Here is a 16,606-nt window from a genome sequence, read left to right as displayed (position 1 = left end):
CGTTTAGTGGATATTGCGCTATTTTAAAACTCAACTTTAAGAAAAACTGTCAGATAAAATACAAGATGCATATTTCAGATTCTATTATGTAACGCGATACAATGAATACATATTTAAACATCTATAGATCTCTGCCGACGTGTACTTGTTTGCAGGTCTGAGAACACAAGTTGCTATGGCCTCATTGTTTATATAAATGATGTTGAGAATATAGATCTTTTATATGATAAATTTTGTATGAGGGAAATAACTAAAATGCTAAATGACCAGCATCATCCATTAAGACCATCAGTTAACATGTCAGGTAGGAGGTGTTGCCCTTTCTCTGTTTCAACTAACTGGGTGGGGTTCCTGACCTCCCATAGTGGGCAGGGAGGTACATTCTGTGTTCTCTGTCCCCCTATATCTATTTTCCATTATGCTTTCTGTCTTTGTCTTGGAATGAGATTACTTGGTTTTGTCCTGGCCCTGGCTGGGAGGGAAACAGTCAAATGCATAGTTATTGTTTTGGGAGATGATATTTATTTTCCTTGTAAATCATCTCTCTGTTATGTATTATTATATTTGTTATTTTTAATGTATAATGTAAGCATTTGAGTGTATTCCTCTTTGTTGGATTTTGTGCTTGTGTCCGGATGGGACTTATAGGTGATCTCAAACTAAGTACATTGATGGTATGCTCTTGGAATCTACCTCTGATCATTTTTCCTAGTTCCCCTTTGTCTTTCTTTCTCTTAGGTGCTTTAATTGTAATTCTAGGACTTTTTACTATCCCATGTTCTTCCTTTTTACTGGCGCTGATATAACCTAAATGTGTTGCAAGCGCCGTAAAACCCTTACAAACATGTTTCAACTAAAACAAAGAGGCACCGAAAATCTCTTCTGCCGTCCAATATTAGGCTTTATAGTAACAAGCAATTATCATTTTATTTAATTATTATCGCTTTTTTACTTCCAAATGATGTAAATATTAATTTTAATTTATTTGTTTTGCAATCTTTTCAGTTTTCAATTATAGTGACAATTTTATCTATTTTACAGTGTTGAAATTATTCATATATAAAGCACAACTCTGGCTGTGAAACCTTCCTTATTTATATAACATATCATATTTCCATTATCTGTCTATCGTACTCTGTAAATTATAACACGCCTGTACAAGAAATTTACTTTTTGGGATGCAATAGAGTATTATTATTATTATAATGATTATTACTATCATTATTATTATTATTATTATTATTATTATATTATTATTATTATTATTATTATTATTATTATTATTATTATTATTATTATTATTATTATTATTATTATTATTGTTGTTGTTGTTGTTATCATCATCATCATCATTGTTGTTGTTATAATGGAAACACTCTCAAACTGACGTAATATATTGTCCATTACGACGATGCTAAATCTGGCCCACAATTGCGTTCGGTTGTTAGACCTGCCAATTTGCGCACCTAGATCTCTCCCATGCTCCGATTCTGATTCTAAAATGCGATAATTTTTTAATGAAATATTCCAAGCTCAGTGATGTGTTAATTTGGGATGAAAAGAAGCAGTTCGTAGTATGAAGACGCACCTTTGTGGAACTAACTCTGTACGGCCAATTTCTTGGTCATTACGTATGTCATCTCTCTCTCTCTCTCTCTCTCTCTCTCTCTCTCTCTCTCTCTCTCTCTCTCTCTCTCTCTCTCTCTCTCTCTCTCTCTCTCTCTCTTTTTTTTTTCTCTCTCTCTCTCTCTCTTCCTCCCTATCTATCTATCTATCTATCTATCTATCTATCTATCTATCTATCTATCTATCTATCTATCTATCTATCTATCTATCTATCTATCTATCTATCTATCTATTTATCTATATATCTATCTAGCTATCTATCTATCTATCTATCTATCTATCTATCTATCTATCTATCTATCTATCTATCTATCTATCTATCTATCAATCCGTCTTTCTATCTCATTAATAAATATTTAATTGAATTAAATTAATTTTAATTAAAAATTAAATTGAGCTTTTATATAGCTCGATATCCTCTAAATGTGCTCAAATCGCTTTACAAGTAGTAATAGTAGTAGTAATGATGGTAGTAGTAGTTTTATTAATTTATTTTTGATTAGAACAAAAAATGGTCGTTTTTTTCGTGTTCATTTTCAGTCCTAAAGATTGTCATTTATTTTTCAATATCTTTGGCTTGACCCATTATTTTCTTTCTCCTCTCCAGAGGTGCATTCTCAACAGTCAAGAGATGTGTTCAAAAAAATAGTGGATTAGAGTTTGCTGCAAAAATAATTAACACAAAGAAACTCTCGGCTCGAGGTAAGTTTTAAAAAGAGTTATTCATCTCCCCTTTTTATGGTTTATTGTCTTGTTTCATAAATCACTGCCCTTTGTTTATAATTTGGTTTCAAATTTGGATGCGAACACATTTTCATCAACCCTAAGCCGAGACTGTCATAATATGTAGATAATATGAAGTTGGCGTCACTTAGGTCTTTGTTATTGCTTTTTGCCATCCATGTTTATGAGTAATTCTCACTAAACTGTATTAATCAGACTAAACGTTCAAGGTTACACATAGTTTTGTATGCTGGTCCGTTATACTTTAGGATGGCAATGTTGTGAGTTTCTTAGCCATGCGCATACAATATGTACAGTTGAATCCGCATTGTTCAATACTCTTAAAAGTCATTTGGGTACAGTCGAGACTTCGTGTTTTTCCAAATGTTCCTGCCTTTTATCTGTATAATGAAATTATAGATCTACCATTTGGCGAGACCTTTTCGTTTCCTCTTTTTACTACTACTACTACTACTACTACTACTACTACTACTACTACTACTACTACTACTACTACTACTACTACTACTACTACTACTACTACTACTACTACTACTACTACCACTACTACTACCACTACTACTACTACTACTACTACTACTACTACTACTACTACTACTACTACTACTACTACTACTACTACTACTACTACTACTACTACTACTACTACTACTACTACTACTACTACTACTACTAGACCATCGATGGTACAAGAAATATAAAGGGACGATAGGGATGGGACGGGGAGAGGGTTGAGGAGAGGCAGTGCCCTCATACCAGTCTCTAGGTTTCTAGGGGTGGGGCGAGGGGTGGGATGATGGGCTCATGTTTACTGATGGCCTTGTTTTTAAAGTAGGGTAGAACAGGCATTGTGTTTCCCAATAACTCTGTCCCCAACTTTGTTCATTATTTGGCTTCTCTCACGGGACCTTGGTCTTTGTTTGCCACTGATCCAATCAATGAGTCTCGGCACGCTGACGGAGAATGTTCCAGTCAGATTTCTTGAGCTTGAACTTTTATATCGCGCAATATCCACCAAACGTGCTCAACGCGCTTTACAAAGGGTCCCTGACCTACAGCAACACGTAACATGTTGATCAAGACATGACGCCTGTTAGGCGATATTGCAGTTGTTTGTTTTTTTCAGAAAGAGACAAAGCTGTCAACGGCCAGCTACTCATTTTACACCTGAGTACGGTGAGAGAATGTGAGTAAAGAGCCTTTTCCAAGGACTCAACTATGCGCCGAGCGATGCTCAAACTCAGGACCTTCCGATCCGAAAGCGAGTGTCATACCACTAGACCACATAGCTGCAGTCTATAAAACCCCTTCGAAAAATTATGAGGTTTAAGAATGTTTGAAAAGTTATAAATCATCTAATTCTGTTCACATTTTAAGCTTTAAAATATATTCTGACCAAAATGACAACTGGCGATTTGTCGGAAGAGGAAAGGCGGAATATCAGACAATGAGGCCATTAGCTGACTCAGTAACGAAAAAGAAGAAGAGGAAGACGAAAGAATTAAGGGTTATAGCAGCACAGTACAGGAAGTTATCCAGTCCAAATTATGTACGATGAACCCCATGGGTGGAATTAAATGAGAAAGTACAAGTCTAAGGAGATAAAATAAAAATCACCAAAGAAACGATGGTCAATACGCTTAAATCAATGGCCGTACTCTGGAAAAACCCATATTTAACTCACTCAAGCCTAGAGATTTTTGAAACTTTTCAAAATTGGAAGAAAAAAAATGAGCATGTACATAGATAGTTTTATTCAACTATCATTAACATGTAAAAACTAAAAACAATAGCTTTGATACTACGCCTATAATTTGTCTCAGAAAAATGTAATAAATAGGCGTGGGGTAAAAGTAACCCGAGTTACCTACGGATATAGTCGATGTTAGGGTTGAGTGAGTTAAAATTTTCGTCAAATTGCATTTACATCTTTATGACTAACAAAATGCAGTAATCGTGTAATTTTCAGGTGATGCAATATGTATATTGGAGACAATGTCTAGCTGGAAGTATCATACATCTCCCCCTTTTCCACTATTTTAACCAGCTAACTTCCGTAATCTGGAAAAAATCCGTAAATCAAAGTTTGGCCAGAAAACTCGTGGTTCAAATATCGATCGATTTAAATGACCCTCATCTTGGCAAACACTTTCGAACCTGTAACTTCGGGAAATCTTCCTTAAGTCCTTGGTTTGAGAGTTGTTTTTTTCAAAATGACGGTCATTTAAACCGATTGATATTTGACCGACGAGATTTCTGGTCAAACTTTTAAATACGTGTTTTTCCAGAGTATGGAAGTTAGCTGGTTAAAGAGCAGGATGCTCTCCCTATTCTGCCGTATTATTGAAATAACGCATCTTTAGAAATTTGGCCAGAAAACCCGTCCTTCAAATATCACTCGATTTAAATGACCCTCTTCTTAACAAAACCTTTCACACCTGGGACTTCGCCAAGTCCCAGGTTTGAAAGGTTTTGCTAAGACGAATGTCATTTAAATCGATCAATATTTGATGGACGAGTTTTCTGGCCAAATTTCTAATGTGTTTTTCCAGTGCACGGCAGTATTGCTGATTGCATGTTATAAACTTCGTATCTGTATCAGCGAGCAATTTGTTAAATGTCACAGACACAATGACACAATAATCATATCCCATATGCTTACAAATCACCTTTATAAACCCCCCCCCCCCCCCCCCCCCCAAAAAAAAAAAAAAAAAATCATAAGTCGTCGGATTTCAATTTAATCGTTCGTAAATACATATTGTGCGGCTATGTGGTCTGTCTAGTGGTATGACACTCGCTTTCGGATCAAAAGGCCCTGGGTTCGAGCCTCGCTCGGCGCATAGTTGTCCTTGAAAAAGACTCTTTTACTCACATTCTCTCACCGTACTCAGTTGTAAAATAAGTATGTACCTGACCGTCAATAGCATTGTCTCAGTTTGACAGAGTGTAATATCGCCTAACAGGCGTCATGTCTTGTTCTGCAAGTTACGTGTTGCTGTTGTAAAGCGCACGTTTAATTGTTATTGCGCTATATAAATGGTCTATTTTTTTAATTTAAAAAATATATTATAAACAAAATATTAAGCAGAATGATGTCTATTCACCAAGACAGTTATTCCACAGGCAGATCACATGCATAAATAAAAATATAATCCAATAATTCAAAACATAATCAAGGGGGAAAACTTAGAAAATTAAATAATCGAATGACACCCGGCAAGAACGATAATTCACATCCTAGTTCAATGTGCAACGTAATACTTCCTTTTTTCCCCGTAGCAGGCCACATATAAACCAAATGTTCATTTCATACAACTTAAGTCGCTTATTAGGCGTTTCTTTTTGTACCAACACTCACAACGCCTTTATATCAGTCACTGTCACCCATCCGATCATTTATGACGCCCAAGTTGGCTTCTCTTGCGTTAGAAACACAAGACAGACAGCATAACATCAATCCACTGACACCATAGTTCGTATGCCTACTTTTTTTCCTTCTTCATTTATTTATTCCCCCCTTTGAAGCCCCCGCCCCCATCTTTCATCTTTTTTTCAGTTGGTTTCGGAAATTTTATCCCTTCATCACCCTGAAACAAACCTGTCTACTCAAACATTTTTTTATCATATTCTTACTTCTTAGTAGATAATAATTTTAGTCGCTATAGTTAACTTAGGAAATCAACAATTTTCCCTCACAATGAATAAACAGCACTTCAAAATCCTTTAAATGATGTAGTCTGGCATCAACTTTCATTTTCAATAAGTTTTAAGGACAAAGAGATAGATACCCGTGAAGTCTTTAGTTCTGAGATTGGATCGAAAATTTCGTAACTCTACGAATTTTTCGTAATAGTAGGCAGGCAGGCAGGGCAGGTCTGCTGCCCTTCCATCTCCTGCTCCGTTGGCTTTTATAATATTTGATGAGAGATTAAGGTGTAGCAATCACCAGGACGTTGTGAAGTCTGGAAATGACTTGTCCAAGTAAATTTAATACTCAGCAGGCTTAGTCGTGCGAAATGTTGTTTTATGTTGTCGGCTTGAGCTAATACGAAAAGAAGACCCAGCTAAACTCTCACAAAACGCCTCATTCTATTTTGGCCAGAGAGTTGGGTTCATTTTTAAAGCTTCAAATATTACTGGATTGAATGTATCAAGTTTTATTAATTAAATTGCTTTAAACCCAAGACCTCTTCGAATTGATATTATAGTAGATTTTTTTAAAGGGGGCGGGGATTTTAGGATTAATATTTTTTTCCCTATAAATTGAAGATCATTTTAATTTATCGATATATTTAGAGAGTAATTTTCTTTCTGGCCAGGACGAAAAAAAAAAACCCCAAAAAACTAAACACACGGCGGAAAATCCTTAAATTGAATTGAAAGCCTGGATATTTCATTCACGAGAGACGGGGTGGAAGAAAGAGGAGGATAGAGAGGGGTGTGTGTGTGTGGGGGGGGGGGGGGGGTCAGGAAGTGGGCTGTGTGAGTAAAATAGAATCGCGTTGGGGATGAAAAAGGGTAAGAAAGACGTCACCAAATCAACGTTCTCTGAATAACACATGCTTATTTACAATTTTGGCCGAAAAGCTCGTTCTTTCATTATCGATCGATTAAAATGACTCTTTTCTCGGGGGAAAAAATATAAAACCTGGGACTTTACAAGCCTTCACGGAACTCTCAAGTTTGAGAGTTTTTCACAAGATGAGGGTTAAATCATGTTAATGGAGCGATATTTGAAAGACAATTTTTTAAAACCCAAATTTTAAAAAGTTTTTTTTTCAAAGTACGACAGGCAGCACAGAGAATAAATGTGAAATGCGAATTCGGGACTTATTGATTTATTTTCGCGTCGCATCTTCTCGAATCTCCTTCTTTGGAGATCCTAATTCTGTCTGGATTGCTTGTCTTCTCGCTATAATCTAACACGTTCCACGTTACGATAACATTATTGATATTGTTTATATTATTATTGTTGTTGTTTTTATAATAATGATGATAATAATTATTATTATTATCATTATTATTATCATCATCATCATTATTACTATAATTATTATTTTATTATTATTATTATTATTGTCGTCGTCGTCGACATCATAACTACTACTACTACTACTACTACTACTACTACTACTACTACTACTACTACTACTACTACTACTACTACTACTACTACTACTACTACTTTTTTTTTTACTACTACTTTTACCACCACCGCCACTTTTACTAATAACTATGATGATGATGATGATGATGATGATGATGATGATGATGATGATGATGATGATGATGAATGTGGTGGTTATGATATTGATGATGTAAAATAAGTTTTAGCCGCATTTTCTCTGAAGTCCCCTACACTGCCCGACTGTGGAAGAGACAAATACACGTGTTTAAAATTTGGCCAGAAAACTCATCTTTCAATAATTATTGAAATTTGGCCAGAAAACCCATCTTTCGATAATTATTGAAATTTGGCCAGAAAACCCATCTTTCGATAATTATTGAAATTTGGCCAGAAAACTCATCTTTCGATAATTATTGAAATTTGGCCAGAAAACCGATCTTTCGATAATTATTGAAATTTGGCCAGAAAACCCATATTTCAATAATTATTGATCGATAAATATGAGCCTCATCTTGGCAAAAACTCTTATACCTAAGTCTTGCTAAAGTGCCGGGTTTGAAAGCTTTTGCCAAGACGAGGGTCAATTTAATCGATCAATATTTGAAGGACGACTTTTCTGGCCAAAAATTTTTAAACGTCTTTTTCCAGAGTACGTGAGCAGTGCGTCTCTCTCCGACTTCAATTATTTATTGTAAACCAACCAAGTTTGGAGACGTTGCAGGAAAATTTCATTCTAATCAAGGTGGGCGACGGAGTCGGCTTGCTGCTACTATTTTTGGATATTTTAAAGGGAGACAAGCCGAAAAAAACAGTGGTTATTTGTGTTCTTTTGGGGATAGGGTATACTAGAACTAGAAGTTCTGTTGTGTTTTTGGTCGGGGGAGGGGTCGTACACCGCAATGCCTTTCTATTGGGTGGGGTTCCTACCTCCCATAGCGGACAGGGAGGTACTTGCTGTGTCTTCTATCCCCTCTTATCTATTTTCCAATTGCTTTGTCTTTGTCTTGGAATGAGATTGCTTGGTTTTGTCCTCACCTTGGGTCGGAGTCCTTGGCTGAGAGGGAAACAGCCGAATGTATAGTTATAGTTTGGGAGATGATATTTTTTCCTTGTAAATCATCTCTCTGTTATGTACTGTTACTCTTTTCATTTTTAACATATGATTTGTAAACATTTGAGTGTGTTCCTCTTAGTGGGATCTTGTGCTTTTGTCCGGATGAGACTTATAGGTGATTTCAAACTAAGTACATTGATGGTATGCTCTTGGAATCGACATCTGATCACTATTTGTTCCCAGTTCCCCTTTGTCTTACTTTCTCTTTGATGTTTTAATTGTAATTCTAGAACTTTTTACTATCCCATTTTCTCCCTTTTTACTGGCGCTGATATAACCTAAATGTGTTGCAAGCGCCGTAAAACCCTTGAAAACAAAAACAAAAAAACAATGCCTTTCTAAATCACTATTGTATTAGAGTACGGTTATCAAATCTGGAGGGCCCTCTGCTGATCACATCTTCATCAACTCATAGGCTGACTGTAGCCATCGTTAACTTATAGGCCTGACGCTAGCACCCCACAGGGACTTAAATTTTGACGTCATTTTTAGGCTTGTGCAGCGCCGAGTGAGTTGTCGTTAGTGCTCAAGGAAATAAAGTGACCCCATTGGTTGAACTATTGAATGCAACTCACGATTTGTTTTCTTTTGTGGCCGAAGACTTGTCTTTTGACTTCATTTTTGGGTCAGTGTCAGGCTCTGAGTTTACGAAAGCAACGGCCCGACACAGATAAAAAAAAAAAAAAGATTATGTCAAATTACAAGACGAGAGTTGTATTCAATAGTTCAATCCTATTTCACTCAGTACCTTTCTTTTGCTCAGCTGGTTTTAAAAAACTGATTCCAGTCTCATCGGAATTGTAAAAGCACTTTTCCGGAGGATTGGACACATGTGTAATTGATCTTCTGGTTTCAGAGTGATGTCATCTTATTTTCCAGTCTAAATAAATGTTGGTCATCTATACAGATCATCCATCCTTTTACATCTCGTTATCTTAAGAATCTGCCAATACACCATGCTACTACAATAGAGATGCCGGCATATGATCCAATACTTAACTTCTGCCAGCTTCCGGACCTCACCCCAGGTCCAACCGAAGGATGTCATCTCTCTTTCCACCGATCTTCAATACGTAACCTATTAATTATTAATCAGCAGTAGGACTGGTTACATAACACTTCCAAAGAGTTTGGAACCGGAAGAGTAGGTGTGAGGTCACGACTTCTATGCCATATTTTACGAGTAAATCTAGAATATTTCTTTTACGATCCCAATTTCTTCCTTTTTACTACGAGACCTTACTCGACCGCTAGAATTCCATTCCAATATTTGTAACACGTGATCCAGGGATTGCTTGAATTAACTTTTGTTAAATGTGTTCACCTCGTGGAAAGTGCCGCAGTCCCACGTCCTCGCGACGTCACGATTCTCTCTGTGATGATTATCGATTTTCAGCCAGCAAATATTTGGCCTAGTTGGGCGTTAGGCAGTTCTGGAATTCTATGGACGAGAGAAACGCCGTATGGTTTCTTTTCATTGGACTCCGATATTGAAAACAACTTTCGCAAATCAGGTCATGAAAAAAGAAAAGAAGTAAAAAAGAAGGAAGGGGTATTACTTTTAAGACAACTATACACTAAAACACAAGCTTTGAATTTAATCCTTTTCTCTCTGGGAGAGGGTATGGCGAACAAGACGGCGTCCGGCGCGAATTTGTTGACTTAATTTTAAATCCTCACTTTCAACAATATTGGAGATCCCCATATTGCCGTACTCTGGAAAAACACATATATAGAACTTTGGCCAGAAAACTCGTCCTTCAAATATTAATCGATTTAATTAAGTGACCCTCGTCGTAGCAAAAACTTTCAAGCCTGGGACTTTGCAAAGTCCCGAAGTCCCAGGTTTGAAAGCTTTTTATAAGACGGGGGGTCATTTAATTCGATCGATATTTGAAGGAGAGTTTCCTGGCCAAGTTTCTAAACATGTGTTTTTCAAGAGCATGGCAGCATAGTCGGTCAGTTAGTAGAGCATACTCATCACGCTGTCAATAGGGAAGGAAATCGTGACATTAAACCCTCTACTCTTTTGGTTCCTAAATCCTTGGGAGTGTGTATGTAACCAGTCCTTCCGAGTATAATAATGGTTAGGTTACATAAAGGTAGCATAACTTTTTAAGTAGGTGTAGGAGGATGCATAGGCAGATTCTTCGGATTTCGTGATGTAAAAGAGCGAGGATGGTTGATCTTTATTGGCGTCCAGCATTTAATTAGACTAGAAAATAAGATTTTATCAACCTTACACTAGTGCGGGGCGGTCCTTGGCAAGCTTAAGGACCACGGTCCTACGGTCCCTGGGAAATGAAAACCGCAAGGACCGGTCCTTTTCGACATTGAACATTCCTGAGAGACTGTTGGAAGTTCGAACTGTTTTGACCTTTGGGACCGTGGGACCGCCCCGCACTAATGAAAACCGTGGTCTACAGGAGTAAAACACACGGAGTAGTCACACTCATTTCAAATTGTAACCTAATTAGAGAAGAGGGGTGATGCCTTCTTTATTTGCTCACCGTACTTCATTGTTACTTCGATAATTTAGCGTGAATTAAATTTGAAATTTATCCCCATTAACGGAGATAATGGAATCGCCCAAGGCGTTGATCGAGTTGTTCGTGGCGTTGATACACACACGCAACTCCTACCTCCCCCCCCCCCCTTCCCCCCCCCCCCCACACACACATTAGAGGGCAGCGAGCATTGAAGAGTAAGAGAGAGACGTGTGAAGTTATAATAAGAGGGGGTGGATGCGATAATAAATAATAAGTGGGGTCGATGGTGACTTTTCGCCAGATCTAACAAACCCAGCTACCCATTCACTGCTGAGTAGACAGGGATTCAGAAAAAACTCGACTGCACTCGGGATCGATCTCTGGCCCTTTGCGTATAAAGAGAGTGCTCTATCAACTGAGCTATCGGGGTCCTCAAATATTCTATTGGACTTTTTAAAAATACAGACGTTATAACTGGGTTTTTTTGGAAGGAAGAAACTAATGAAACTCATATTATTTGATTAGTTAAAACACCAAACGAAATTTTAATATTATTGTATTATGACAATGCGATAGAAAGGAGTGGTGACTTGCTACTTGCTAGGTTCGAGACACACACACACACACACACACACAGACACAAACACACACATCTTTAGTAGTCACATGCATTTCAAACAATAACCCATCAGAGAAGAGTGGTCATGCCTTCATCATAGATCATTGTCATTGCGATCATTATGGTGTAGTAAATTTTGAAATTTACCCCGTATAATGGAATCGTCCAAGGCGTGCGCTTCCTGTTCCCCCCATCTCACACACGAAAGGGCGGTTTGCGGAGTGGAGGGACGTGGTCGTCTGCCTCTATGGTCGTCTGTGTCGTTTAGTGTATGGCAAAGGGGGGGGGGGGGGGTGGGTGCGATTAATTAAGTGGGATGGGTGGTGATTGGTGGAAGATAGGCAAAGAACCGAGGCAACGAATCGCTGGGGAAGTCGTATGGCGCGAGACCGTTGAAAGGTGATAAGAAGTGAGGACCGCCGCCGGTCTTCCACTATGGGACCGATCCCCGGTTCACAGCTAAAAGACCGTGGGACCGGTCCCAAGGACCGGTCCTCAGCGCGGCACTACCTTACACCATAAGATGAATTACACAATGTAAACGTTCAGTCCTCAGTGTCACGTGCTGTCACCATAATATAATTTGGTTACAACAATAAGGTTTATGTAAATGTCCGAACGTAAATAGTATTTTAAATATATAAAAAACAAACAGGTTAAGATGGGTACTTTAATAAAACAGTGTATACATGATATCTATGCGAGGGTAAAAACACAACTGGCTATAGGCTAATACTACTAGATATAATATAGGTTGGACAGGACGCTAAGGCGAGAGAGAGAGAGAGAGAGAGAGAGAGAGAGAGAGAGAGAGAGAGAGAGAGAGAGAGAGAGAGAGAGAGAGAGAGAGAGAGAGAGGGGGTACAATACATTCCATTGTCAGGTGTGACAGAGATGGGTTCTAGGGAGAACGGTCATGATCAATTACTTATAGAATAGAGAAGTTGGATAGGTACTACAACTACAAGGATAGTACTACACAAGTGTATACACCGTGACACACAGGAAGAGTGCTTTTACAATCCCAATGAAATAGGAACCAGTTTTTTGACATTACAATTGTATTCCCTATAGATAGTATGCAGATGACGTCACTCAGGCCTTTGTTATTGTTTTTGCCATCTGCGTTTGTGAGTTGTTCTCACTAAACTGTATTAATCAGACTATAAAAGTTCATGGTTACACAGAGTTTGTGTGTTGGTCCGTTATACTTCCGGATGGCAATGTTGTGAACTCCTTGGCCAAGTGCATTCTATCTATTGGTAGTTGGGTATGATATCCGCAGATTATCCGCTGATACTTTTGATGATGAGTATTTGTTTGGTTAATAAATGTAACAGATAAAATCCAAGTCTAACGAGAGCTGGCGAGCGAGTTTGTCAGGCCCAGATAGGGAACTGGCAAAAAAGACATTAGATAGTCCTTTCCTAAGTTCGATTGACACAACTGATGGTTCGCCCATTACAAAGCATTATTCAATCAGAATATTGTCTGCTTTTTACCCCGTTTTGTCCCCTGGACTGTTTATTTCCTGTAAAAAAAGGCCTGATATAGGTCAGGCCCACTTAGTGAGTATTGCTCACAATATTTTGATACACTGATAAAGGAATTGCATCGCAAATCCTGACAACACGATGCATTTTTTTCATTCATCCGTGTTAAAATTGTGAGTGATTCTCAGGATCTTTGGGCTGTTCACTCTAAGTGACAGGCAAGCACTTAGGGCAGCTATGGGTCTTTTGATCACAGCAACGGTTGATTCCAGGGCCAAAATATATTTTATTTTAAATTTTCGAGTCAAAAATAAAACAACTTTAATGTTTATTCGACTAGTTACTATAAAATATACGATAACTGACGTAATTTTCAAAAGTCTATGCGCACTATATGTTGATTGAAGAACTGAAGGCTCATACTATAAGATAATAGTTTAAAAGGCATTTATGTGAATAACTTGACAGGCATAGCAACAAGACGCCACAGAGGAATCATCAATGAAATGCTGTTTTTAATGGTACAGAAACAGGGAAGAACTTTATAGCTCAAAACGACTCTTATTGTTCCTTAATAACATGATTTTGTTACTTGTTATTATTATAACTGCGTTATTGATGCTATGCGTTTATTTAAAATACTCACAACTTCCGTCAGCCAAAGTAAACATACCAACGCACAAACGTTTGTGTGACCTTGAACGCTTATAGTCTGATTGATTATAATTTAGTGAGAACTTATCACCAAAACGGCTGTCTAAAAAGAATAAAAAGAGTTGATTGACGTAAAGAGCTAGTTCTATACACACCATTTCTCCCAAAGGGGTAAAATTGGTTTTCTCCTTTGGAATATCAATTTAAGTCTCCAATTCAACACCGGATTCCCAACAATCCGCCATTTCCGGTTATTATGGGATGCTGACGTGTTCAGGGTGAGCAATATAAATTTTTAACGATTACCATGTTAAGAAAGAGGGGTCGTATTCACATACGTCACTCGTACACCCACATACACGCACCCTCTCACTTTTACACACACACACACACACACACACACACCCTCTCACTTTTACACATACACACACACATCCTCTCTGACACTCTCTCTCTCTCTCTCTCTCTCTCTCTCTCTCTCTTTCTCAGACTCTCACACATCACGTACACGCCCGTCCGCCCTCTTTCTCTCTCTCACTCTCTCTCTCTCTCTCTCTCTCTCTGTCTCTCTCACACACATACACACACACACACACAGACAGAGAGAGAGAGAGAGAGAGAGAGAGAGAGAGAGAGAGAGAGAATGAATTTGTGTGTGTGTGTGTGTGTTAGAGAGATGGGTGGTGCTTTCTGACCTCCCATGTTGGGCGGAGAGGGAGGGGAGGACAGTGTTGTGTATCCGTTTATGTGTTAGTGTCTGAGAGGGAGAGAGAGAGTGTGAGTATGCGTCACACAGACAGAAAGTGTTTATGTTAGAGAGAGAGAGAGAGAGAGAGAGAGAGAGAGAGAGAGAGAGAGAAGGAAGATATCCTCCACTGATGTCTGTTGCCTTCTTCTCTTCTCTTTCCCCCCCCCCCCCCCCTCCCTTTCCCCCATTCCCTTTTTCCAACTAATCCACTCGCATCCGAATACTCGATTCAGCCCCACCAACAATACCACAAATCCGATTTTTTTCTCGCTATTCATCCCGTTTCCCACGAGAGACTACGATGTTTTCCCTTCATAAACTATCCCAGACCCCAACAACAATTATTAATAATTAATTTGGTGATATTTTTCGCTTTATTTACGTTGCCACAAGCCAATGGAGTTTATTTGTTTCGCATTATTCGCCCCATTGAAAGAATGAAGTTGACGTCATCACATCATTCTCTCAGTGGTCTGTGCTGCGATGTGGTCTTGTGGTATGACACTTGCTTTCGTATCGGAAGGTCATGGGTTTGAGCCTCGCTCGGCGCATAGTTGAGTCCTTGGAAAAAAGGCTCTTTACTCACATTCTCTTGTCTTATTCAGATGTCAAATGAGTACCTGTTCGTGGAAAGCGATGACTGTTGGAAAACAGTGGGCAGGGAGGCACTTACTGTGTCTTCTATCCCCCTGTATCTGTTTTCCAACTTGCTTTCAGTCTTTGTCTTGGAATGAGAATGCTTGGTTTTGTCCTGTCCCTGGCTGAGAGGGAAACAGTCAAACGTATAGTTGGTTTTGGGCGATGATATTTTTTTCCTTCTAAATTATCTTTCTGTTATACAATGTATTCTGTTTTATTTACATATTATATAATTTGGAAACATTTGAGTGTATTCCTCTTGGTGGAGACCTGTGCTTGTGTCAGAATGAGACTTTTAGGTGATCTTAAACTTAGTACTTTGATAGTGTGTTCTCGGAATCCACATCTGATTCCTATTTGAACCAATTCCCCTTTTCCTTACCTTTTCTTGTGTGCTTTAATTGTACATCTAGAACTTTTTACCATCCCATTTTATTCCTTTTTTTACTGGCGCTTAATGTGTTGTAAGCGCCGTAAAACCCTTAAACACAAATACATTTCATTTATGATATTCAGAACGACGCAACTTCATCTGCTGTTTTCTCAAAATTATGAATTTTCTCTAGACCACTCGACGTGAGATGGGTATCCTACTTGGGTAATTCATTTACATTCTCAAGGTTGCCAATTTCCCGTATATTTACGGAATTCAGTTTGTTATAAACCCTCAGTAGATTTTCAAATCACCTGCTATATGGGACAAAAAAGTAACTACATGTCTTTTTACTGGAGGTAAGTACTCAGAAAAAGGGTCCGCCAATGTGTTTGCGTAAACGTTCAGTAAATTTTTGCCTTCTGAATTGTCAATTCTGATTCGTGATTGATGTGTGATAGGTATCTTACCGGGGTAATTCCTAACAATCATGATCCGTGTATGACGGGTATCTTACTGGAGTAATTCATGACATCCACGATCCACGTGTGGTGGGCATCCTACTAGGGTAATGCATGACAGTCATGATACACGTGTGATGGGCATCTTACTGGGGTTATTCATAACATTCATGATCAATGTGTGATGGGCATCTTACTGGGGTAATTCATAACATTCATTATGCATGCGTGATGGGCATCTTACTGGGGTAATTCATTACAGTCGTGATTGATGTGTGATAGATATCTTACTGGGGTAATTCATTACAATCATGATCTATTTGTGATCGCCGTCTTACTGTGGTAATTCATTACATCATAATACATGTGTGATGGGCATCCTACTGGGGTAATTCATTACATTCATGATCATGTGTGTTGGGCGTCTTCCCATAAATTAAAATAATTTGTTAACGTGAATTGGTTGCTGGTTTCCTCGTCCACAGTTTTTGATGACATTTTACGCGTGGGCGAAG

General features: G+C 38.3%; 1 protein-coding gene across 7 annotated transcripts in view; it reads left to right on the top strand.

The window, feature by feature from the left end:
* Positions 1 to 16,606, top strand: part of LOC144973355 (calcium/calmodulin-dependent protein kinase type II delta chain-like) — a 145,202-nt gene that overhangs the window by 17,588 nt on the left and 111,008 nt on the right. For all 7 annotated transcript variants that reach the window (XM_078915680.1, XM_078915675.1, XM_078915679.1 and 4 more), the window contains exon 2: positions 2,234 to 2,328. In XM_078915680.1, the coding sequence (XP_078771806.1) occupies positions 2,234 to 2,328 (95 nt within the window). The remainder of the gene's footprint in view (positions 1 to 2,233; positions 2,329 to 16,606) is intronic.

This window comes from Berghia stephanieae, chromosome 5, assembly GCF_034508935.2.
Source record: "Berghia stephanieae isolate SIO BIC M18660-M18661 chromosome 5, UCSD_Bste_1.3, whole genome shotgun sequence".
NCBI lineage: Eukaryota > Metazoa > Mollusca > Gastropoda > Nudibranchia > Aeolidiidae > Berghia > Berghia stephanieae.
This window is presented reverse-complemented; position numbering and strand designations above follow the sequence as displayed.